The sequence below is a fragment of the Calliopsis andreniformis genome, chromosome 6 (genome assembly GCF_051401765.1).
Source record: "Calliopsis andreniformis isolate RMS-2024a chromosome 6, iyCalAndr_principal, whole genome shotgun sequence".
In the NCBI taxonomy this organism is placed as follows: domain Eukaryota; kingdom Metazoa; phylum Arthropoda; class Insecta; order Hymenoptera; family Andrenidae; genus Calliopsis; species Calliopsis andreniformis.
The window spans coordinates 4,967,668-4,993,664 of NC_135067.1; the positions used below are offsets into that span (position 1 = coordinate 4,967,668).

Below are 25,997 nucleotides of genomic sequence, written 5' to 3' on the forward strand. Positions count from 1 at the left end.
CTACGTAAACGAAATACGAAATATAGGGACACGTTATTCCCTATAGCATATGGATGACACGGCGAGGAGTGGCGAGGAGTGGCGAGGAGAAAGCCCAGCTTAAAAGGGCGGGAAATATTTCGTTAAGAAGAATTCTGGAATTTGTCGCCATGAATCGTAACGATTTCGTTTCAGTAGTATATGGTGTTCAAAAGATGCTCTGTTAGGGAGATATTTCTGTGAATATTTGGTTCTGATTAAGCTGCACTTCGAGAAGCTCATAAATTTTAAGGGCTTGCTTCATATTTGGGCCCTCTATATTTTCCTTTTACACGTGTACTTCTCGGCGCCCGAAAATAATGGCGGGATGCTTCCACCTCTAAGGACTCAGGGGTGGAAGGTGGAATAAAGACTGGGACTATGATCACTGATCGATGTAAAGCAACTACGATGCGATTGGACCGTTCAGATTAGCAGAAGAATTCAGAATTTTACAAAAATTGACCGTGTAGAAAACTTCAGAGAATAGATATATGAATTTTTAATACTTTCGTAAAATATATCTTTAATTATAAATGTCTGAAAATGTATTAGAATCGTTGTTTTGTAATAAAAATTGACTTGTATAAAATATTGTAAAGAAACTAGAACTAGAAACTTCTAAGAACACTTCAGCGCTCCATGGGCACCAACTTACTCTTATTCTGTTTCCTAAAATTTCACTGGAAAGTTCATAATAATTTAAAAACGGGCAACAATGTGAAATAATTGGACGACAGTGTTCTTATGATGCCTTGAATTTCACAGTATTTTTTCTCGCGAATGTGAATTGTCGCATTTCAGTACAGATGGCCATAGTCATGATATTGTGCAAATTTAATTTAGGAAGTGCGTCAATTACCCAGAAGTCTTTGAGACTGAAAAGTGAAACGAGTAAGGCAAATGCGAATGTCTCGGCCGCGGGAACATTTGTATGTTTAAACTTCTGTAAAGAAATTCATATTACTTATCATTCTGTTTCTTATTTTCAATTAGTTTTTCGTTACTATTGTATTATTACTTTTAAAGAGAAAAATATGTCTCAAATGTATTTCAAGAATTATTTATAGGAAATCCTAAAATTGAGGTATCTTTAAATTATGAAGGATTGTCACTTATGAGAAACTATCAAAAAGTCATTATTTTTTAATCGTTTTATAACAAAAAATGTATATTTATCATCTAACACATGTCATACAAGTTGCAAACATTATTTTGTTATTAACTTGTTTTTATATGGAGCCTTCTTTAGATGTCTTGATTTCTTTGCGTTCATAGATGTTTTTTAGTAATAATTTTGTAATTTATTAATTGAATGTTTGTATTATATTATTAAAGCTTTAAATTTTTACAAATATCAGTTATAAGTAACAAAAATATTTTTAGATCTCAAAAGCATGTACTGCTTTTAGCATTATAACATTAAATATTTAAATAACTCGCATTCTTCTAGAAAATAGTTACAAACATAACTTATTTACAAATCTTTTAGTAGATTTATTTTTGCAGTTTTTTGATAATATCCATCAGGTCCTGTTGTATGACGCTGTGATATATGAATCTCTTCTAATAGAGTTTCTCCAAAAGAAGTCTCTTTGAAAGCCTAAAAGTTTAAAATAATTTTAATATAATATTTATGTATATTTTATTATTGAAATGAATATTATATATATTTACTTCCAAAATTTCTGTTGCATCAAATGTTTTAACAGTCTTAGTATCAACTTCTTCATCTCTTGAAGTAAACTTTGTATTCATGAAAGTAACGTGTAACTTAACACTGTCTTTTTCTTTATGCAAAAAACCTACACAATCCACACATTATTCTGATTCTGACCATTATTCTGATATTCATGTAATATTAATATAAAAATACACTGTGTTACCTATGTACGCAAAATAATTCATAATTTCGTCGACCATGTTTTGGAGAGCTTCATTTGGTACTATTTTTGCATATAAAACTTTCGCTTCTCTAGGATCATCATTCATTATCTCAAGTCCTTGTAAACGTATACGAATGTGACCATGCTTTTTAATAATTTGTCTACAATTCATAATGAAGAAAATAATTATAATACAATTTAGATACTACATGCAATGATAATAGAAATTCTTAGTATTATAGTAATTTCATACTTTACGATATGTTCTTTACAATAGTTTAAAGCTTCGACAGCTTGGTTTCTTTCTATATCATCAAGTAATGTTAGCAATCCAATAGTAATATGCAATTTGCTTGGTATCTGAAAAAGTTTATCTGAGACAACAGCTCTTTCTTGAAAATTTGCAATTACATTCATCTTGAATTTTCTAAATTCCATTATTATACAACCTTCATTTAAAGGTATAGATAAAAAATGTGTAGTATTTAGTCTTTTCCTACTAGATTCAATTATTAAATTTATTCTTCGACGTGCTGTTCTTATTCCTTGATGATCATATCCAATTATTGCTGTAAATATATGTATTAAATTTTTATTCTTAAAATGATTATGTATTATGTCAACTATTCTTTTACCTTGCTACTCTTATATTATTACTTTATACATTTTTTATTAATGACATATAATAATATATTTACCAATATCTCCATCTTCACCTAGTCTTGGAATTTGTATAGTTGTTTTACTTTCTGTTTCCAATCTTTTACGAACAGCATTTTTAGCTCCAATGATAAATGGAAAAAATGATCTAAAATATTATCAACTAGTATTACTACTGTTAGTTTTTTACTTGATCATGTAACATATTATTATTATATTTTAAAAATAATATTTACTTTGGAACTTTAAATGTGTGTTTATATTTTGTATCAAATGGCACAATTTCTATATCAGTACTAGATTCTTCATCATAATCTATACAACCAAATTGATTCTCATCTTCAATATATGGAGAAATATTATGAGAACTTCTCCCTTCGCTGTTGTCTAAAAATCTGTAGCACAGACCATTTACCCAAATTAATTCTGGTTTGAGAATATTCATTGTTCAAACTAGTTCAAACTATGTATAAAACAAATAATTTTTTTTAGTCATATGTATGCATATATCTTATTTATATAATCCTTAAAAAAAATCGTTAAAGATTATATATAAATGACGACTAAATGATTATAAATAGTAGCGTGAACACGCGTGAACTAGTGTGAAGTTTGAAGTATCAATAAGTGTGAACTTGAATGCCTTGATGTGAACATAAATGAAGAATATTGCGAGATATCGATGTCAGATCGAATCAAAAACAAAATTCAAAAAATAATTACTACGTATAATTGTAATTGTTGATTACCAGTATCTATAAACCCAATTGAGAATGTATAAGATTTCGACCGTCTAGAGACGATTGTTAAAAAACTAATTTTCATTCTAGTCTAACAAATCCTATGTACATATTGATTGTTCTAACAATACTATGAGCATTTTTAACGAAATTTGAATTTTGAATATACTTTTACCGCTCAATCGAATGATAAAAATATATATCGCACATAAAAAATTTTTCCAAGTTATTTACAAGTAACTAAAATCGCGTCTTAAACTTTTCGATATTTATACTACTTATTAGTTTAATTTTTACGTAGAAAACTTCACTGATTTGTTACCAATATTTTTACGAAGATTTATTTTAAAGGATATCAAGAGTAACATTTTGTTTTTAGATATTTTTAAAAAAATTTAATTTCATTTTGCAGTTTTATCCAGTACTTCAAATGGTTATAACTGCTATAACATTTTCTTAATATTCCATTAAAGGTTTTTCTGTTGGTTTAAAATGAATATTTACATTGCTATATATTTTTTATTCCGACAAAATTCATGATTTATTATAAAATCCTTTGGTATTAAAAAATATACCGGACACATATACATGCAATATGTAAAGATAAATTATGAATGAGAGAGAAACAATAATTTGTTCTTTTATTACGATTGTTATTCAAAGAATTTAGGGAATTTAATAAACGATTTAATATGTTTTAACGATAGACATAGATTAACTTTATTTAAAGTTTTACATCCTTTCAATTAAAAAATGATGCATCACAGCATTAATTTTTGTACTGCGAGGGAGATTCTTATAGGAATGTATAAAGTAAGTCGAGATCTAAAATTTACTGTTTTTCGTTTCATTTACTTCTTATACATATTAAAGAAACAATAGTTGCTATTTTTATGAAACAGTAAAAATTCTTTTACAATATTTATTATTTACAATATTTAAAATCTTAATAATACATTCAAAGATAAAGTATAAATTTAATATTCGTTTTGAAACTGATACACGGAATAGGGCAATATGTAACATAATTCTGTAAGGCATACCACACAGTAGGACGTAAAACGAAATTTAAAGAAAAAATTATCAGATATATTACTTCATGCTTCATACAATGTACGAAGTTAGAAATTTACAAATTTTTTTTAATGATTAAATTACTAGAATGTTTTCGAAGCATGTATAAATTCATCTATGTTACAATAATAATAATTACAAATATATCTACACATAGGCATTATTTAGATATATTTCTACTAGATATATTACAATATTCGAGATAACAGATTCATGTAATAAATAACAATTTTATGTTAGCAGTTACACAGTTAATCTTCGTCTGTACTTTTCTGATACACTGCACCAAATTTACTCATATACTTACGTACAAAATCTTTTGCTTTATGTTTAACATTTTCATTACATTGTAATTCATCTACACTTTTGCAGTGTTTCAGTTCTTTCGCGAGTACAAAATGTGTAAGCTGAAAACAGATAAATATTTCACAGATTAAATTCAATATTAATAATATAAAATACCTTTTATATTTGAATTTTGTGTCCATACCTTTCTAGCAAGATGTTTGAAGTCTTCTGTATTAGTTATTCTACCTTGCTTACAATCATTTTTCCTATACGGATTCAAAAAGTGTACCATCACATTGGCCATGTTTATCCTAAATGTGTCTTTAATTTTTCTTTCGGACATCGTTGATAAATCGGTTGAAGGCGATTGTAATTTATTTAAGCTATGCCGTGAATGTGATTTCGATTTGTTACTACGTCGATGCCTTCGTATTTTTTCAACGTGCTCTTTAAATTTCGCTCTTTCCTTTTGTCGACGTAACTTTTCCTTTATTCCTTTATGTATTTTATGATCGATACGATCTTCTTCTCTGCGTGGCTATAAATGGTTTAAACATACATGTAATAGTAAATACAAACATTTATTATTTGAAAAAAAAATATAAAAAACGTAACGTACACTAATAATTCTTTCCTGAACCAATCCCTCTCTTCTTTTCTTGCCTTCCGGAAAAGGTCCCGAAGCTCCACTTAAGTTATGACTGCCACTTTTTTTAGCCGCAACATGTTTAGAACCATTTAACGACTTTTCTATTAAAGTATTATTTAAATCAATTTCTTCATTTTTTTGATCTTCATTATTGTCTTCATCAATGTCTTCATCGTCCTCGTTTGACGAACTAGATTCTTCGCTGGATTCCGAAGTTGAAGATGAATCTGGTTGAACTCCAATGTGATCTGGTGGTGGCGGTAACCATTGTGATATTCGCTCTTTTACATGATAGTAATACGTTCTGCCTCTGGCGTCAGTTGCACTTTTCCATTTAGGTGGTAAATCTATAGGTGGTACTTCTGGTTGCGATGGTTTAAACGTTTTCGTAGAAAATTGTTGATCCGATGGTTTATCAATATGATCATAAAGAGGCTGAGTCTGAATCGTAACAGGTGGAGTTCCACCGTGAACTAAATTATTCGAAACTGACAATTGGTTTTCAGGATATTGTTGGTGACAATGAGGTAATATAGAATAAGCTGTCGTAGTCTGATTGAACACAGGCGTTTGACTTAATGTGTACACCACTGGAGGTACACCTGAAGGTATGCTGTTTGACATACCAGGCGATATTTCAGAAGACATTGATGGTGGCAGGACATGCGAACTTTGTGGCGCTATACCAGATTGTGAATGACCAGATACAGACTGAGGTCCCCCTACGTATACCGGAGTACACTGTTGATTTATTTCTCCATCTATAACACAAATCCTGAATTGTTGAAATAACACGATAAAAATTACGTGAACTAACAAGGGACATTAGGCAACCCGAAAATTCTGATCTTTCCAAATCTTGTGGGTTTCTTGGAAACCTCAAGAGAAGTATTAGACTATTTTTTTATCTGCTACAATTGAAGAGCGAAAATAAAAAAGACTGTGCCATTTAAAAAATAAATTGGTTTTTTTTCTCATAAAAAGTATATTTATATGAACGCCAATATCAGTAAACTGTTTTCTTCACAAATTTAATTTTGACACTTACAGCCTATTTTTTAGTGGAGAATTTTTATTTAAACAAAAAATTTTACCGTTTTAATAGTATAATCTTAAGTAGCATAAAGCACTATTAAATTTTCATTCCAACCACTTTTTTATATCTACTGTAGTTTGAAGATAAATACATGAATAAGAAAACATCTAATATTTCTCTTAAGGTCCCCAACAAATCCACAAAGTTTTGAAAAAATTGGAATTTTCGGGTCACCTAATATCTCTTGTAAAAAATAAAAAGATGGCAATACCTTGTGTAGGGTAATGTTGCCACTGTCCAAGTGACGGATTATAAAATACAGGATATCCTGTTTGTGGATCTACCATGGCAGTTGTGTGAGGATCTATACCTAATGCCAAACATCTAGTTTCATGATCTTGCCATGATTCTTGTTGCTGTCGACGCTGCCGTTCTTCTTCTTCTTTGGCGACTTTCATAGCAAATAGTTGCCTACGTTCATACTTTGTCATTCGTGGAATTGGAACTAAGCTACTTCTTTCTTCTACTCTTTTATCTTTTGTACGAGCGTATTCATTTTCTGGAGAGTCTCGACCTCGTCTTCTGTCTCCGCGTTTCTCTAATTCATTTCTTCCATATCTATCAGATCTATGTCTAAAAAATAAAATAGTCATACTTTATTATCAATTACATATTATTTGTTATTTTTACTCATACCTATCGTATGATGTTCCTCTCTTTTCTTCCTTTTCTAATTCTTCTCTGTATCCACGGTCTATAGAAGCAAGTGTATAAGATTAATTAAAATACAAAATCGTATGTTGTATTAATAAATGATTCAATATATTACCTGCTTCCCTCTCATGTTCTTTCATTTGTTCAATTCTTTCCTTTTTAGGTATTCGAAAAACTTCTTTTAAATTTGACCATTCCGCTAAAAGACTTGAAGCTAATTCAGGAATAAGATTTTGATCTGTATTGTCTGATTTTATTTCATTAATCGGTACACAATTTTCAATGCTACTTTCTTGTTTCTCAACATCATTTAACTGATACAAGTTCTTCTTTTCACTACTATCATAGCCAATCTGCAATTCTTCAGAATTTGGTTTTGATTTCCCTTGGTCATCTTCTGGAGAGTCTCCATTTAGAGAGTAATACAGTCGTCTTGACCATTTGTCAACCACGTTATAAATTTTACTATCCATTAACATCGTTTTATTAGGAATTGGAAGTGTATTTAGAGTCTTCAAAACTTCCAGCCGAAATTGTTGTGCTTCGTCGGAATCATTTGTAGAAATATCCATAACATAGCTCCAAATTAAACGTAAACCATGATAATCCAAAAATAATCTTCGACATGGTTGCTCTCCGCTTTGTATAAGACGCAAAAGACGTGTTCTATGTTCCAATTCTCTGCTGCGTACCATTAATCGACTTAAAGTTAATGTATGAGCTCTATTTTTCAAACCACCTGCGCACAGTTTATCTATTTCTTCTTCCAACTGAAACAAAATATAAAGTAGGCCCATAAATAAAGTAATTATGGAAATTTGTAAGGTAATCGAAACTTACATCTTCATCTTCCATGTAATCTGTCTGCTTCTTTTCTCCCTTCTTCTTTCTCATATCTTTCTCACGTTTTTCTTTCTTTTCAATCTTTTCTTTTTCTTCTTCTGGTGTATCACCTATCCAACCACGACAATTAGGAGCTTCACAATAACATTTCTGCGCCTCTTTTCTAAATGTACAAAATAATTCATGACACAAATAGATTAATTTCCATACTTTTAAATATATTATGGTGCTACTAATGCATACCCATAACGTTGGAAGTGATAATCAAACGTAATTTCTTCACCAGCAGCTATGAATTTTTTATTAAAAAAGCCTATTCTTAGTTCACCATTTACAGTCCACTACAAATTCATAAAATGTTTTAGTATGCAAATTTAAATAGTTATTTTCATTATCAATACTTACTTTTTGTGTTTCAGAATTTGGATCACAACTATGATTTATAAATCGAGAAACATTTCCTTTCATAGTAGCATCGATAATTTGATCAGACTTTAATGCCATAAAATAATAATGTTTATTTTTATCCTTTGAATATTCTTTTGCTCTACGTCGAAAATCTTTTGGATCAACTACTTCGCCTACATACTCCATTATAAACTCGCCCCTACAAATACCAAATTCATTAACAGTTCATTATGTATTATATTTATTATAAATTACATTTGAGAACACTTACGCTAATAAGTCAACCATGGCACGTAAGCCAAAACCTTTTTTTTCTGTTCTAAATACTTCACATTTAGCATATTCACAATTTTGAAACCTTTTATTTGTACAGCGATCACCTACTACACATCGAGGGCCACTAAAATTTGTATATCATATTAATTATACATATAAATATAACGTATTAACCTGTTATGTTATGATTACTATATGTTGTACATAATTTTTTTAGCATATGTACCATTCTATCATGAGAAGTCTATTTAAACAATCTTCTCCACAACCTAATTCTCCTCTTTCAATTTCTTCTTCTGTTAAAAAACAATCGCACACCATTCGTTTAGTCTCTTTGTTCGTATACCTAAAAATATTATTATAAATATTAAATTTTTATAAATATAAACTTACGTGTATTATTTACCTTTCTGTTAGATATAAATTTTCATGTAAATATTCAAACTGGCTTAGTCTTTCTTGCATTTCTCTATCTTCTATTTCAGAGACCATAGGTAATGAAATCTTTGCACCAACAGCCCTTGGAATTTGCACTACAGCGGTACTGTTAGCTGCTATTGGCGTTTCTTTTACTTGTTCTGTCTCTATATTAGGTTGAACATTTGTGGATAAAGATATAGATCCAGATCCAGAATCTGAAGAACCAATGTCTGTTAGAATTCCAGGCCCAGACTTGAACGATACAGATGATCCTGGCAATTCAGGCAAATTTGCAGTTGTTGTTCCAAATGTAGATCCAATTGCTGATGTAGAACTAAATCCTAAACTTGAACCACCCATTTCAAGTTCACTGGATCTTCGCCAACGAGATTTTACTTTAACTGGTTTAGAAGAGTCTGAGTCATAGCCTGTTGTATTGCAAGTAGTAGGTTGTATTGTAAACGAATCGAACGTATTTGTTGTTTTATTAATATTATTCTCTTTATCTGATTGTGGCTCAAGTGAATTATCTATTTTTACTTCTTGAGCAATTGCAACAGTATTATTGGATATTTTTTCTCGTTCTTGTTGGAGATTTGGTTTTGAAATATCTAAATTTGGTTTTATAACTAATCCACGGCCTCGAGACCTATAAAATATTTTTATATAAATACTAGTTCTACTTAATTCTTATTCAGTATTATGAATAGCAACATAAATTAATATAAAAATATTTGTATGTTTTAATATCAAAATACATACCTTTGTTTCATTAGACCAATAGATCTAATTCTACTGCTTCTCCTAACACCAGAACTGTTTGATCCACTTTCTGAACCTGTTGTATCAGTACTACCACTTCGACTCCTAAACTCAACTCTTTTATCAATATCATTTAAATTACTATTACATTTTGTGTCAATCTCTGTTACTTTGCAACTACTTATAGATAATAACGTGTCATTGCTGTTGTCACTGCCACTAGATAATTTTGTATCTTCTCCATCAATTTTATTGTCTGTTTCACTGTCATCATATAATAATTCATTAGTCTGCTGTGATTGTACAGTTTTCCGCTGATTTCCGATTTTCTTATCTTGCAGAACTTTTGATTTCAGTAAATCTTGATTTATACAGTCTGTCTTATGCTCATAAGAGGTGCATCTATTCTGTTCTGTTGTATTTGTATCCACAATATCAGATGGAGAATTATTTGATTGATGTAAGTGTTCTATTTTATCTAATATCGATGAACTACTTTCATCATCAACGCTCATTGATATCACTTTCTCTGTATTGCTAACAATTTGTGATGGAGACATTATGTCTTCAGTATTAGACAAATCATTAACTAGTTTTTGTATTTCTTTTGATGATTCACTAATTTGCATATCTGCTAATTTGTTGTCTATTTTATAAAATGCATCATTTTTGGATAAAAGTTCCTGTGATGCTTTCATACACATACTCTTATTCATGTGTAAGTCTCGTTTATCATTAAACATACTATCCAAATTAGATGATTTACTATTTTTATCATCAGAAGTCATTGATACATCTATACATAAAGTTGATATGGAATTTTCAGTTCCTGTTGTATGTACATTAGAAATATCTGTTTGCATAGCGCAGTATTCATTATTAGTATTAACCACGGATTTTAAACCATCCTTGTCTTGTATCACAGTAAAATGAACAAAATCTTTTCTTTCTGAAGAAGAGTTACTCATAAGTAGTACCTCCTTTGCCATTGCATCAACTTCTTCCCTAAATGTACACGTGCTATTTTTAACATCTTCTTTGACTTCCATTTCTTCACAAATTATGGTTTCTTCTACCACTTCTGGCCACATTTCAATCGCAGTTGCATCAGGCTCAGTTACACTTTCCTTACTTGGTGTACCAACAACTACTTGTTGGACATCTTCAGGACTAAGCTTTTCAGATTGATCAATCATAACATCTATTCCATCTTGGCTATCACTTTCACTAGTGTCTTTTTTGTATTGTGACGATGAATATGAACACTCTTCACTAATTACATGTATACTACTATTAGAGATACTTTTATGCTTATTATGTTTCCTTAAAGAATTTTGATTCTTTTTCGGATTCGTGTATTCTGCATTCTTGTTATCTTCTTGATTGTTTGAATAAGACACATGTAAAATGTCTCCATTAACTTTTTTCTCTTCTAATTGTTTCTTAGCTATTTGTCTACTAGATTTTCTGACAGGTACATACTTAAGGGATGACTTCACAGATGATGTTTTCATTTCAGTTTTACGTCTGCGTGCCATTTTAATTCCATATATTCTAATCTGAAATATTTATGAAAAATAACACCTTTCGTAATTACATAACAAAATAATGCAAATATATTACTAAACACATAATTTAAACATATTACTAAAATATGAAATTCTAATATACTTCAATAATGCTTTAATTGCTTTATATTACTTATAGACAATAATATATATGTAAATCTCACATAAGTGAAAATATTTATATAATTGAAAATATTTCAAATATTACTAAAACAACTTCAGTTTAGTAATAATTAATTCAGTTTTAGTTACATAAAAAGCATGTTCTTAGTACTAAAAAAGACCAAAATTAAAAATGAATATCCATATGATAATATATTATCATTTGTTTTACTATAGTTTTTCAATTTATTTTACTATGGTTATTTAAAAAAAAAAATCAAACATCCATATATTTTTGTTTAATTAATTTAATTATTTATACTAAGAAATTAATGAAACATAAAATACTAATTGTTAATGTCACACGTATTTGTTGGTTCATATTAATAATTGATAGTCTTTCACAATAATAATTTTTACAATGTCTTTAATCAAATTATTAAAAATACTTCTTTTTTAGACATTGCTTTAACTCATCAGAAGAAAAACTAATGCCCATTCGCATCCTGCTCCAAAATGTATCAGTGATATATCTTGCAGACATTGTAGAAAGTAATTGATAAACAATACAACGTTATCAGTTTCCAAATGTTGTTACATTACAATAATTAATCTTACACAGACTTTTATAAATTTAAATATAATTTTTTAAATACAGCATCCCTGCAAATCTTTCTTTAAGAGACTATATATGTAATATTTAATATGATACATTACATCAAATTTAGGATTGTGGATGAAAAAACTAACTAGTACTTACCATATGCCCTTAAAATTATGTTCTGTAATTTCGTAATATGCATTGTTTAAAATATTTCATGTGTATTTTCTAGAGAGCACTATTTTCATTCTTCAGATGCCCTACAGAAACACAAGTACAAACGATACGTTAGAAATCATCGTGGTATCGGTGCAAGTTAATTAAAAGCGGATTATTTTGTACGTTGTTACGAAGTTTTGGCGGTCCAGTAATATACAATTCAGCATTACACATTCATAGAAGCTCTCGTCAATATAGGTATCCTTTTCAGTCTTTGATTGTTTCACTTCGAGCTCATTACTTTCAACACAAATAGAACGAAAATCCTATGGCAATTAATGCTCCCGTGGTAGATTCACTATTTGTTTAGACAAACATTAATCACCTGAATGAACTTAATATAAAGAAGTGCGAAAGATACGTGATACTTCAATGATAAAGCGTATATCTCAAGCGTGGATGTAGTTGCCACTGAGCATTGGCATGTTTAGAGTAATACCGACTGCACAAAATATATATACATACACAATGCTGTGCTTTAGTGATTTCACTAGATAATTCCTCATTGAAAGACGGTATTCCCTAAATGCACACTACCGTTACGATTCTTGTCCTTTTATCTATACGTTATGGCGTGAAGCTAGATAAATATAAATCTCGATGTAGAGAAATACGCTTGAGAGCGAAATTCAAAATATTGTTATGTAATATAAGCATCTTTCCATTAATTCCTTCGCGAATGGTTTTTCTATAACGGCATGAAAAATATCCGTCACAAGCATAAGCATTGAAGGATGAAACAGGATGACGATTATGGCACCGAAGAACGCTCCAAAGAGATTTGAAATGGGAATCAGAAACATAGCTATCATAATTGTTATTCAAATTTGTGTAGTATGAAGAATGTTTATATCAATGATCACATCCATTATTCATTAAACTTTTATTTAAACTTCCAATTAATTCAATTGATAGATAAGTGGTGTATAGTGTTTACCTTAAGATAAAAGATGGATGTATAATAGATAACTTTCAGATACGTTTGGCTGAAGATGTTCGGATATTGCTGGCAGTACTGTGAAAATGATGTCATGTCTATAGAACTTTTATGGGCGTGATGTCATTTTCACAGCATTGCAAGTAATAACCGAACGCACCCTGAGAAGTATCTAGATGTAGCAAAGATAGTCGTTAATAAATCTAGTAACATCAGGAATCTGTAAAAGTAATAGATAGTTGTAGTTGCATAGTATTTATCGTTTAAAGAAGTGTCTCAAACATATTGAACACGATCATTTAAAAGTGTACGTAGCATTCCCTCGTTATAAATTCATAGCTCAGTGACGAGTTTAGAGCTCATTTTACCGAGAACAATTTATAACGAGAAAAATTTGTTTCCTTTATGTTGTACATACATAATTTTAAGATATAATGAACATAATAAAGAAATACTGTAGACTCCAACAGTATTATGAAAAGCTTTGCAATCATATTTCACTCAACGTTAAGGTTCTTTTCAAATTTCATCAATTAAAAATCTTTCAAACAGATATTTGGATTTTTTAAATGAATTTCAATCTATTTAATTACATTTTATAATCAACTGTTACCTAACAAAACGAGGAACTTTTAATACAATCACTAATAAAAAAGAAATTAGTTTTCAGTTTGAAATTCGCGCCTCGACATTAATTGAAATCTCTCATTGGTCTATTTGGTCTGTTCTGTTTACAGATCCATTGGACAATATGACAATCCGTTTGTGAACCAGAAACAAGAATGGCCGTCCATACTGTTTCAAATTTGAGTTAGGTAAGAAGACGGCGTACTTTATTGCAGATTTATTTGAATGACAGGTAAAAAAATATGTCTATTAACGTTACCGTCAACGGAAATCCATTAAACATACGACGAGGAAGAATGGTATTGTCTGATTTAGATCAAATTAAGAAAAATGAACGTGATCGGCGTCGAAGGTTACGCTTAGAACAGGTACATAAATTACAAATTATTTAAAAGTTTGAAAAATCGTGACAAAAATTATATTTATATTGAAATTTGTAGTGCATATAATTTATTTTATAGATTGCATGTTTTATATGTATTGTAATTATATTGCATACAATTTATTTTACACATTGCATATTTTATATGGAAAATCGCTAATCATAACAATTTGTGCAGGTACGACAACAATCTAAAGAAATATCAGATAGGCTTTTAGAACGTGCTAGGAATATAGCCAAGGAGGAACTTAAAAAATTTAAACAGAATGGCGCAGTACATTTAAAAGAAGCATATAATGGGAAAATTATGGAAGTACAGCAAAAGTATTTAGAAGATATGGAAGATATTGGTCAAGCACATATATCAGCAATGTTGGAACCTGATCATGATGCAATAATTCAAGAAAAAGAAAAAAGAAATAAATTAATGGCATTGAAAAGAGGAAAAGAGGCTATAAAACATATAAATAGTACACAAGTAAGGCATTTAATTTATATATTTTCTTAGAATAAATATTATTGTATTATAGTAGACCAAAATTTATAAAAAATTAAGTAAAATCCATGTAGAAGGACACTGCACAGCAGCTGCATCGAGAACGATTACGTCAAGTAAGAGAATTAGAGAATCTTAGATCTACAATGGTCTCAAAACTTCCTCACACTACAATGCTAGACAAAGATGTTGTACAAGATGAAAGTGAGGAAAATAAACAACAAAAATCTCTTAAGAAAAAAGCAAAAAAGCATATTGCTAGAAAATCACCTGGAAAAATTACAAAACCTTATGTAAGAATGATATTTATGTAATGATCAAGTATGATATTTACATATAAATATAAATGAAAGTAATGCACAAGTGTAAAGTTATATATCTGTTAATTTTTTTTATAGGTCATTCCAAGTGATCTTAAAACACATTCATCAGTTTCTAAATCAAAACCAATAACTATATGTATTAATACAGAAAATGACTCTTCAGTATTAAGAACACAGAGTATCAATGGCTCAACCGCAACACCTGTAGCAACAGAAACCTCAACTGCTAAAAAGACTAATGAACAAACTACACGTGTACATGATTCTAAATATGATGATAAAAATTCTGGAAGAACAATACAAATTCCAAATGCCACTTCACCTGTAATTGATCAAATACCAAGGTATATTATAATATTAATTTTAATGTAAAGTTATTTCTGATATATCTCTTAATTATTGAAGGTATAAACCAGAAGATTATGTACACCAATCTTCAGATTCAGCTACTACTAGTAATGGTGATAGTTCGAATTTATTTAGCGACGATTCATCATATTTTTCTGACAATGGTGAACAATTTAAGCATACAAGAACATCAAAACATGTTAAATGTCCAGGAAGTAGTAAAGTGCAATTGTATGATCACAGTAAGCATCACAGTAAGACGTATGAAAAACCAGTTGATGCAGTTGAAAAAATACATACATGGAATGAGGTTTGTAATTGTTAGTGTAAAAGCAATAGCATTAATGTACTAGTATAGCAATTTCAATCTAACATTAAAATATGTATGTTTTTAATGCATAATGTGAACAACCTTAAGCAATTGCATTGAGAAAAGTATTAGGTCAAGTCATAAATAATGCTTCTGAATGTCATCTTAATCATAAAGAAATGAATGCGTACTATTATTTTTGGTTACAGCTCTGTCAAATATCACTATCTACCATCATTTCCCACCTATCACATAATCTTTGAGGCTTTTCTTCAAAGGATTCTTAATTTTATGAACTAAAATATAAAACAAAAAGTAGCATTTCTTATGGGATGACCTGATATATGTAGATTTTGTTTTAAAAAGGTTTAATTGATCTGAGGAAGTAAACTGTAATTATAAACAATTTTGTTGTGATACATTCTTTATTATTAACTATTAGGTGTTACGTGACTTAACGATATGTATATTATATTTATAGCCGAGTGCTACTGACGTAGCTCAAGAAATTCGACAGAGGCAAACTACTGAAACACATTTAGCAGAAAGTCGTAAATCTAATGCTCATAAACGCGGTGAAGATGCAGTGTTAAGGGAAAAAGTACGTCGAGATTATCAAACACTTCTCCAAAACCTGGATTACTTAGTAGGTGATGAACGAAAATTGAAAGCTAGCCAAGTTGAACGTTACCCGGTACACGATATTCTCCTTCAAATATTTGTTTGAAATTTTTACTGTAAATTATAAATTATATTACGTCTGTTTTCCCTTAGAGAGATATACATGTGCAAGAAGAACGACGGAAGATACTGAAAGATCAACATCAGAAGAAGCTAAATCGTGCAGTACAGACTTTAATAAATGAGGAATGTTTAGAACAATGTCTAACATATCCTATGGAACGACAAATTACTATTACGCCAAGAGAAGCTAACGAAAATCAGGATATACGTGTTGTTTGGGATGCATCTTGTCCCAATGAAGAACATACAGAAACTAATAACAATGTACAAAAGGATAAAGAAAATGAAATATCGCGTGAAGAGCAAATATTGAATATGTTAAAAAAGGTTGAAAGACAGAGACAATTATTACTGAAAGAATTTGGAGCAGATTTACCGAATGATATTTTTAATGCAACTACAAAACCTTTATTCGAAAGAGAAAGATCAGTTCAAAGGCAGTCAATTACATCACAGGATGTGCATATTCAAAAACCTTTATCGCCAGAAATTAGAGTAATAAGCACATCCCATGAAGAAACCAGTAAAAGGAGCCAAATAGAAGAAAAAGATAGCTCGTCTATTGAAAAAGTAGAAATTGCTATACAAACTGCAACAGAAAAAGATCATGCGGCTCAAGATAAAAGTATACAAGTGGAACTAGTGCAGGAAAAAGAAAAATCTAGTTCTGTTACTAATGGAGCTGAGACGACTGAAAAACAAAAACATTATCCAATCGAACCGAAAATAACAGTTATTACACCACAAGCAGATAGCAGCGAATCAGCAAGTTCTACAGTCACAAATACTGTCACAGATACTGAAAAACAAGATGTAAAAATAGCTTCTAAGAAAAAGAAGCGAACTATGAAAACTTTAAAGCAGGTTCCATCCAAAAAATTTCAAAAATCAAGTTCATTGCGAGTAAATAAAACTCCATCCTTTACAAAGAAATGTCCAAAAACTTTATCGAAATCACGCTATAATAAATACCAAAAAATAAGTGGTGCTGTAATAGATGGGCCTAGTAAAAGAATTAAAATATATGTCAATGAAAGTGGATTCAATATTAAAGTAAGTCCTCCTCAAACAGCAGATGTAGCTGTGGATGTAAGTACACAGAACTCTCGAGTATATTCAACGAGCATCCAAGAACAACCTACAAATAAATTACACATGCAGTCGCAATCAAAACAAATTAAAGTAAAAGATATTTCGGATTCGTCAACCTCGTTTGCTAGTCCACCGCCGATAAAACCTAAAAATTTGTTTGAAGTTTTAAGCAATAATATTTCTATTCTCGAAATGTTAGATTCTTCAGCGAACGAAAGTATAAAACGGTTGAGAAGAGATGTGAGCCCAGTATCAACACCAGAAACTCCTTCACCGCGTACTATGAGAATGCCCTCAAATATTCCACATCCTGCAAAGATTAGTAGAATGCTTAGATACGCATCCACTGATACACAAATAAACGATAATAGTATATTATCGTCTACTAAAAGTGGATATTCGCCGTCGACAGATTTATCTGATTATCAGCAACCTGAACATATATTAGCTGAAAGTACAGCCAGATCTTCGAAACAACTATTAAATGTCTGTTCGTGTAAAAATCCAGAATGTAAACTAATGCATACAAAACTTGATAGTATTCACGGTTATGCGTTGAAAAATTGTCCCGAAATGTTACAAAAATATCAAGATCTTCAAACTATGTGTGCAGAAAGAATAGTTTCTTTGACAAATCTCATTGAAAAAGTTCGAAACGAGCAAAAAGGTATTTAAATTAATATTCATGTACAATATTTAAAAAAAAAAAGAAAAAGAAATTACAATTAGAATTATTTTTAGGTATGGAACTTTCTGGATTTAGTGCTGGTGATGAAACTAGTTTAATGCAATTACCTCCACCCAGACCAAGGACTAATGATTTACAAAGTGTTCGCCAACTTGTAGAAAATATAGAAGCTATTCATAATCAGCTTGCGAAAACACTTATTGAATCACAAAAGATTATTAAGAATAATGTAGTTGTTGAAGAAGAAGGTACGCAAACTAAAGAAGCGATAACTTCAAACAATAAAAACGAATCCAAAAATGGAACTCACTATACTGATTCTAAAACAAAAGCATTAAATATAAAAACCAAGCCGCAGATCATAAATGAGGAGAGAGTTAACATACAACTTGATCGGTTTAAAATACCTCAGACTATGTCAGTAACGCAAGAAAGTAGCTCATGGGTATTTTCAAAATTTCATGACGAAGAAGTAATAGAAAAGTTGTCTAAAGAAATTTTGGAACAAAGTAAAAGTTTTAATAATAATGTAATGTCAACAAAGGAAACTGATAATTCAGAGATCAATCAAACCACTCAAACATCTGCAGACATTAATGATATTAAAGACTCTCCTTTAAGAACACAGAAAACTGAAATGGCTATAAAGAAGCAATCTAATAAAGAGGTAATTTTCAAGTTCATCTATGTCAATAACTCTGAAACACTTATATAAATTATTTTATTCCATTATAATTGCTGTTTTAGTTGAAAAGTACTAAAGATTTTGTGCCGTTACTTGCTGATATTCCAAAAATATCAAGAACGATAGAGAATGCTATGCTTTTAAATGGAAGAAGTAAACCACCAGTGAGCCTACTTAGTGGACCATATAGGTAAATACATTTTTTTTTTTTTTTGCATAAAATGATTAATTGTTATATTAGTATCTTTCTGTATAATTGAATTTCAGAGCTGAAATTGAGTCATCTGGCCATGAATTGTCTACAATAATCGAATTCGATACACCAGATACTTTAAATAAAAGTCAAAACATTAGAAGTCCAGCAGCAATAAAAAAGACTGCAGAAACGCAAATAACTAAATCTGCAATAATAGTGAAGCCATCTGAGCCTGTTACTTCATCACCTAATATACAAGACAAAAATTATAGCCCTACTTCCAAATTTTCTGCAATGGTTTCAACGCAAAAAATAGAAGAAACTACATCTTTTGATTTATCAAAAGATGCAAAAGGTCGAAATATAGTAATTAATAAAAACGAAAAAAAGAAATGTATTCGAGAAACAAACAGTAAAAAATTACAATCGTTGCCCATAGAGCAGTTTTATCCAATTTCTCCAGCGAGTACTGACCCGAATAAGCAAGATAAGAGCAACAGAGATAAAATAACGTCGACAAGTTCGAATAGTTTTTCTGGATTGTCTGGAATTTCACAAATAGCAAGTACCCCATCATCTGATATATTAAAGTATGCATCATCACCGGAAGAAATGGAAATAGCTCTTAAAAAACTTGGTCTTGGTTGGGCAATTACAACGCTAAAAAAGACACGAGAAGCAAGTGCTTTGAGTTCATCGTCGAATTCCGATGAACGAACACCAATAGGCACTGCCAAGAGAATAATATCGCCAAGCAGAAAACAATTTGATAGTAATTATGGTTTACCAGATTTCAGTGATGTATCTTCAATATCAATTAAAGAAGCTAGTAAAAGTACTGAGCAAGCAGTACTTTTAAAAGGAAGAACTTCCACGCCAAAACTACAACATTCGAATTCCAATAGTGGTAGGGTAAATTCAAGTAATACAAACGTTTCTGAAAATTATCAAGAACCCAGTGATGCTTTGATCATTCCTAATATATCTCTAAATAAAGCGAAAGCTAATAAGAAAAAGACAGAAAATCAGTAATATATTTTATAGTACAAATATTTTTATAGTAAATTAAAGGACGATTCATGTTAAATAAATATGCTGGCATAGAGTGTATGCTGGCATATATTTTATATTTGTTGAATGGAATTAATATTAATATACATATAATATTTTACTTCTACAACATAAATGAAGCAAAAATTTAAAAAAAATGATGTGATTAAATTGATAATAAACGAAGGATTCTGTAAAGAAGCCTGAAAAATAATGAAATGAATTTTGTAAAAGTTTGTTTAATAACAAAATCAAGTACTATATTCTGATAATTCCTAGGATAACTTTGGCAGAGTTTCTACCCCCATCACAAACAGATTGCATGTACGTATTTGCTACTAATTATTCAAACAGATATGAAAGCTATAAAACTTGAGCAGTCTCACAACCCTATAAGTAGGAAGAAATCTGTCAGATTAACAGCCGATAAGATAGGAAGTAACATAAAAATGGTAAAGGACTATTGACACTTTCTGATCCAATTTAACAATAAACCAAAAAATACATTGAATATCTACTCTCATGTTTCATCAATGCTAAAATGTTCACTTATATGCATATAAAATAATTCTTTTAATTTCTAAATTGAGTTTTTTTCAACACATTATTTTTAAACCACTGAATTACAAATTATGGAGTATACTTTAAAAAATAGTGCCTAAAGAATTCAAAATATTATAATTACTTAAATAATTTTTTGATATTAATGTGTCTTGTCAAATGTGTTTAGAATTTGAAGATAATTTCATCTGCAACGAAACATTGCAATTGCAATCTGCAATTTTTGGTCCTCTAAAAATAAAAAATTTCCTTTCATTTTTTTGAATACTCCAATTCAATTTTTGTATGTTTGTAAATATATACATAATTTCTAACAGATAAAAAATTATTTCTAATCATATTTAGAGTATTGAAATTCTTTCAAACATTCTGGTTGTTCAAACATTTCAACCTCAGTTCGGTTCGATAACGCAAGTTTCTCCACTTGAGCGTTTGAGTCTCGTCGGTGGAAGAGATATAGTGCAGTCGTAAATTCGGCAATCAAGTGTCGGCAACCGACATTGAGGCGGAAAGGTTCAGGATCGTACATGTCATCCAGCTGTAGGGTTCCGTATTGTAATTAAATAACAGATAGGTACTAAATAATGGAAAATACTTCGTTTACAACCAGTAAATAGCTTTGTGAAATATTTTATATTTATGTACGCCAATATTTGTTTTAGTCCAATAGAAATACGTTAAACAGCTTACTTGAATTTCAAGGTAAGAAGGAGATTGCTAGGAAATGGATTATTTTGTTATTTTATATTTTAATATTTTGCATCTGTAATATAACCGTGAAATGGCCCTCGTCTTAAATTTAAAACATATTCTTGTGTTTCGAGATCTTACATTTTTGCTGTCGGTCACGCGCTAGCGCGTGATGAAGCTCACTATGTAAATAGCCGCTCACGCGCCATCGCGTGAGACATCTGTTCAATTAAACAGCGAGCTGCGCTGCCGGCAGTTTTTAAATGGTACGTCATTTTCGATCGGTAACGAAAGTATTAATAACGTATAAATACGTATATACATATATAACAGCAAGGAAATTATGTATGTATTTTTTATTTAATTATAAATAATTTTATTACTTAATTCAACTGGAGACAATATCACTCAAAATACATTGCATTGCATATAACGATAGATATCTAATATTCTTTCCGGAATTTTCTAGTGTTCTTTATATTTTTTTTTATTAATTTGCCGTTTTACATTAAATTTTTTGTTACCAACTCACTTTATAAAAACAGTTTAAAAAGAAATTTTACATCTGGGCCAATTCTACAGATTTTTGTGTTATTATTGAATTCAATAAATTTACATGTAGAACTTTATTTAACCAAAAATTTATTGATTTTCAAATTTAACTGTCTATATAGAATTGTAGTGAATTGTATGAATTGCAGTGAATTACTTTGTAATATATGTTTTTTAGCAATTAATGAATTATATGTTGTACTCATTTTTGAGTTTATATCTGCATAAAACGAGCAAATAAATACGAGGGAAAACAAAATTTAAAGCAGTCGCGAACTAAACCTCGACTATGCTATATATAACAAATATTTATTTTAAGTTCCACAAAGCATACATTTCCATAGCTACATTGTACATGTTCTTTAATGGATTTAATCTTAAGCGTTAATGGATGCTTCATACAGCCCTGAGTGAGGTCCAACTTCTTATCTCTGAATATTTCTCTCAAACCGCTTGTCTCGTCATTGGAAGCATGTTTATGTTTGACGCTCGACTGGTTTTATGAATGCACTATATCTCTTCCACCAACTAGCCAGTAATTCCACCTCAAACACGCATTTCCTGAAAGGGGTGTCAGTAAACAAAGAATTCCAGGATAATTTCGAATTTCTTTTAGATCCCAATATTTCCAAACATAAATGTGTCGATAATTATAAAAGTAGTCTAAATAAAAAACTAAAAAGGTAGAATTTATCACTTGTTTTGTAATTAATCGATGCATCAGTAAATAAGTAATAGATTTAATTTTTTCAGATTTTTGACTTGGACCGTTTTCGTAATTATTGGCACAAATAATACTCAATAATTATATTAAAACACACTGCTCCAACGACAATCTACAAAAAAGAATATAGAAAATCTCATTAAGTTTTTAAAATAAATCAAATTAATGTTTAAGATAGTCTAAATTAGTTTAGTTACTAATAATCAAGGAGTTGATGCGATTTGAAATACAAAGAAAAAACTATTATTTAAATATACATATTCCTATCTTAGGAGGAAAAGGAAGATTATATGTTTAAAATAAATATGATATATAAGTTGTAATTTATCCTCTGTATTTTCTAATTGTTAAAGAATGTTTTAAATTTTTAATATAAACAGCAGCAAAAGAAAAGTAAATGAAAATAAAAAGCATTTGTAGAATATTGATTATATTTAATAAATATAAAGTACACTTTTATGGCTTATTTTATATTTATTCAAGGTATAAAACTTAAAAGTTAAAATTTCACGAATTTAATTCATACTAATGAAAGTCACTGCATATCTTCATCAAATTTATCAAATCTCGGAAGTTCCCTTTATCTACCGTTTGTTAAAGAACAATTCAATATTATGAACAAATAAAGAATAATTTATCAGTTCTAGTTCAGCGCGCTAGTGCTGGAAAAACCTAGCCGCGTCCCTGGTTTCTCAATCCCTGGTATTCAAGCACACTGCCTTCTTCACGTCCCGCTGCTTTTACAAGTTTACTATATTTCTTCCATCCATGCTGGGTAACAAGGAGGGTTCAAGAGCACCCCCACCGAAGGGTACGTCCTTGAAGGTCCCTGGGGCAGAGTCAGTCTATATCGCGACACCGCAAAGGCAGGGAGTGTAACCTTTCTCCAAACTTTTTCGATTTCTTCTCGTCCCAGAGGTCTCGAACGTCGTACAACGCCAGTGATTGAGCTCTGTGGATGCATAAGAAAAACATTTTTCTCGAGATGTCTCGGCCCGATGATAGTCCATGCTCTTCCACGGACAACCGAGGGAGTCCCGATCTCGAAGAAGACGCCAAATACGAAAGCCACAGTGATCAAGAAATTATCGCAAAGAAGAAGAGATTGCACTTGTCGGAGGACGCTCAGAAATTTTGTCTACACATTTATCAAAACTTAAGGACTATGGGCAACTTAGGGAAGACTGAAGCATTGAAGAGGACTTCTGTTTTAACAGGGGTCTCCGCTACGAAAATTTATAATTTGACCCACAAAGGCGTCACGAAGAGGAAACAACGTCTTGACGCTGGAAAACCGAGAAAACTCACGCCGCACCTCGAGGGTCTTATTAAGAACGAAATATATAATGGATATTGTAAAAACGAGATCCCAACAATTCGAGCGTTGCATCAGAAATTGTTGTTACTAGAGCCAGGAGTCACGTTATCGGAAAAAACTCTGAGAATTTGGTTGAAACAAGCAGGATTCAAGTTTCAGTTGATTAATAAGAAGACTGCTATTCAGATAACGACTGACTGTTAAGTGAGAATCATAGTTCTTGGAGAATTTTCAAATATTTAAGGTTTAAAGTGAGACTTACCTGTTGTTGCAGTTCATGATATGGAGATTTGAAAGAATACAGTTTCTGCGAGTGTAAGTTGGAATATGCAACATTTGAATATTTGAATATTTATTTGGGTTTTTACAGAAAATAATCATCCATAGTGTTATTTGCAATCTGTGACGATATTTTTTTCTGTGCAGTATTTAATTACGAATGTTAACACAACTCACGTGAGAGAATGACAATTGGAAATTTGGACACGGGAAAGATACGAAAATATAGTTCTATTACATAAGTAAGGACATAAGATACTTTGGTGACTTTATAGCAAATATTAATGATAAGAAGTAACAGTGATAAAGGAAAACTGTTTAGGGTTTGAAGAACAAAGTGATGAAATAATTTGACTTTTTATAAAAAGTTTATACATAATTTGCTGAGAACAACATTGTGGCACCTACTATGCGTTTTTAATAAAAATATATTTATAAAAGACAAATCTTATGTCTGGTTGGATTTCGGGAGTTTTATAGGAGAGAATGGTTGCCTTAAAAGCTTAAAATATCACTTGTGTATCTTGAGTTAAGCACATGTTTGTGAGTGAGAATGAACGAGAAAGGCATGTGGGTGGAAGCAATATACAGAGGTCATAAAAGTAGTAGGGGTGAAGAGAATAGCGTGCACTGAACGTTGAGAATTTAGGTCCAATGATCACACTCGTATATTTTTTAAATTCTATTGGATCACTCCCCAAGCATCATACAGTTCGTACCTCTGTGAAAAAATTGCCACAAATTGATAACTTGAAATTCAAACAGCAAAAATTTGTTCAAAATTGAAAATAATAATAAATTTTGAATTAGAATATATCTACACTATATTATTAAATAAAAATTAAGAATTTTTTTCTCTGACAGTTTTCTCACGGACGTGCAATATACCAAAATAAACGAGCGTTACGAGCGTGTGTAACGACCAATAAAAAGTATGTGCCTCGGGTACTTTATTTCTTCCGTTTACAACATTGGTACTATATCTGTACATACAATTACCTTTATGTCATGAGTATGTGAATAATTGAGACATGTAGAGATGGAGAATAACCGGCATACGAAAATAAAACCAGCCAGTGAAAAAAAATGCATTTAGTAATTCATTAAACCAATTATAAATCCTGTAAGTGATCCTCTTGTACTGCCCAATAATTTCCTTGTATAACATCCAAAACCTACATCCTACTACTTTTGATATTATGTTCTGATACTTTGCTTCAATTTCTGTGAAACTTTTGTTTGAAAATTAAAGTAATATTCCGTGAATAGAAATTGAATAAAGTTTCAAGAGAACATAATATGAAAAGTGGTATCTCGATATTCCCCAAAATTGCCGAGAAACATACTTCAGCTTTTGGCCAAAATGCGCAGAAGTATCAGGAGAACATGATATGAGAGGAGGTATTCCGAAAAATTGGCGGGAAACGAAATTCCGATTTTCGTCAAAATGCGCAAAAGTATCAGGAGAACATGATATGAGAGGAGATATTCCGAAAAATTGGCGGGAAACGAAATTCAGATTTTCGCCAAAATGCGCAAAAGTATCAGGAGAACATGATATGAGAGGAGGTATTCCGAAAAATTGGCGGGAAATGGAATTCAGATTTTCGCCAAAATGCGTAAATGTATCAGGAGAACATGATATGAGAGGAGGTGTTCCGAAAAATTGGCGGGAAACGAAATTCCGATTTTGCCCAAAATGCGCAAAAGTATCAGGAGAACATGATATGA

The 25,997-nt window shown here is 30.6% G+C and overlaps 4 protein-coding genes across 9 annotated transcripts; 2 read left to right on the forward strand and 2 right to left on the reverse strand.

The window, feature by feature from the left end:
* Positions 1-1,178: 1,178 nt before the first annotated feature.
* LOC143180573 (activating signal cointegrator 1 complex subunit 1) lies at positions 1,179-3,084 on the reverse strand. Its single transcript, XM_076380393.1, has 6 exons — positions 2,801-3,084; positions 2,603-2,712; positions 2,158-2,473; positions 1,905-2,065; positions 1,696-1,823; positions 1,179-1,621 (listed from the first exon to the last, which is right to left on the reverse strand). The coding sequence occupies exons 1-6, from the start codon at positions 3,007-3,009 to the stop codon at positions 1,496-1,498; spliced, it is 1,050 nt and encodes a 349-aa protein (XP_076236508.1). The 5' UTR covers positions 3,010-3,084; the 3' UTR covers positions 1,179-1,495.
* Positions 3,085-4,078: 994 nt separating this feature from the next.
* Positions 4,079-12,426, reverse strand: Set2 (SET domain containing 2). The gene is made up of 14 exons (XM_076380752.1): positions 12,205-12,426; positions 9,775-11,333; positions 8,999-9,661; positions 8,819-8,938; positions 8,588-8,716; positions 8,314-8,515; positions 8,152-8,249; positions 7,906-8,071; positions 7,181-7,835; positions 7,048-7,105; positions 6,623-6,984; positions 5,286-6,076; positions 4,869-5,204; positions 4,079-4,785 (listed from the first exon to the last, which is right to left on the reverse strand). The coding sequence occupies exons 1-14, from the start codon at positions 12,205-12,207 to the stop codon at positions 4,630-4,632; spliced, it is 5,298 nt and encodes a 1,765-aa protein (XP_076236867.1). The 5' UTR covers positions 12,208-12,426; the 3' UTR covers positions 4,079-4,629.
* A 1,582-nt stretch (positions 12,427-14,008) lies between these two features.
* On the forward strand, positions 14,009-20,157 carry LOC143180326 (uncharacterized). Of its 2 annotated transcripts, XM_076379976.1 has the most exons (10): positions 14,009-14,196; positions 14,389-14,688; positions 14,781-14,999; positions 15,105-15,373; positions 15,435-15,687; positions 16,169-16,381; positions 16,462-18,190; positions 18,265-18,878; positions 18,959-19,086; positions 19,164-20,157. In XM_076379976.1, exons 1-10 carry the CDS (start codon positions 14,071-14,073, stop codon positions 20,122-20,124), a joined length of 4,812 nt encoding a protein of 1,603 aa, XP_076236091.1. In that variant the 5' UTR covers positions 14,009-14,070; the 3' UTR covers positions 20,125-20,157. The 2 variants fall into 2 exon arrangements, with proteins under 2 accessions (XP_076236091.1, XP_076236092.1); XM_076379977.1 differs by lacking the exon at positions 14,009-14,196 and having other exon boundaries at positions 14,556-14,688; positions 14,767-14,999.
* Positions 20,158-21,045: 888 nt separating this feature from the next.
* LOC143180426 (uncharacterized) lies at positions 21,046-25,342 on the forward strand. Of its 5 annotated transcripts, none has more exons than XR_013002128.1 (3): positions 21,046-21,405; positions 23,311-24,302; positions 24,414-25,342. XR_013002128.1 is itself a non-coding variant. In XM_076380145.1 (3 exons), exon 3 carries the CDS (start codon positions 23,628-23,630, stop codon positions 24,189-24,191), a length of 564 nt encoding a protein of 187 aa, XP_076236260.1. In that variant the 5' UTR covers positions 21,046-21,405; positions 23,311-23,480; positions 23,586-23,627; the 3' UTR covers positions 24,192-25,342. The 5 variants fall into 5 exon arrangements, 4 of the variants coding, with proteins under 4 accessions (XP_076236260.1, XP_076236258.1, XP_076236259.1 ...); XM_076380145.1 differs by having other exon boundaries at positions 23,311-23,480; positions 23,586-25,342; XM_076380143.1 differs by having other exon boundaries at positions 21,046-21,277; positions 21,366-21,405; positions 23,298-25,342.
* Positions 25,343-25,997: the final 655 nt, after the last annotated feature.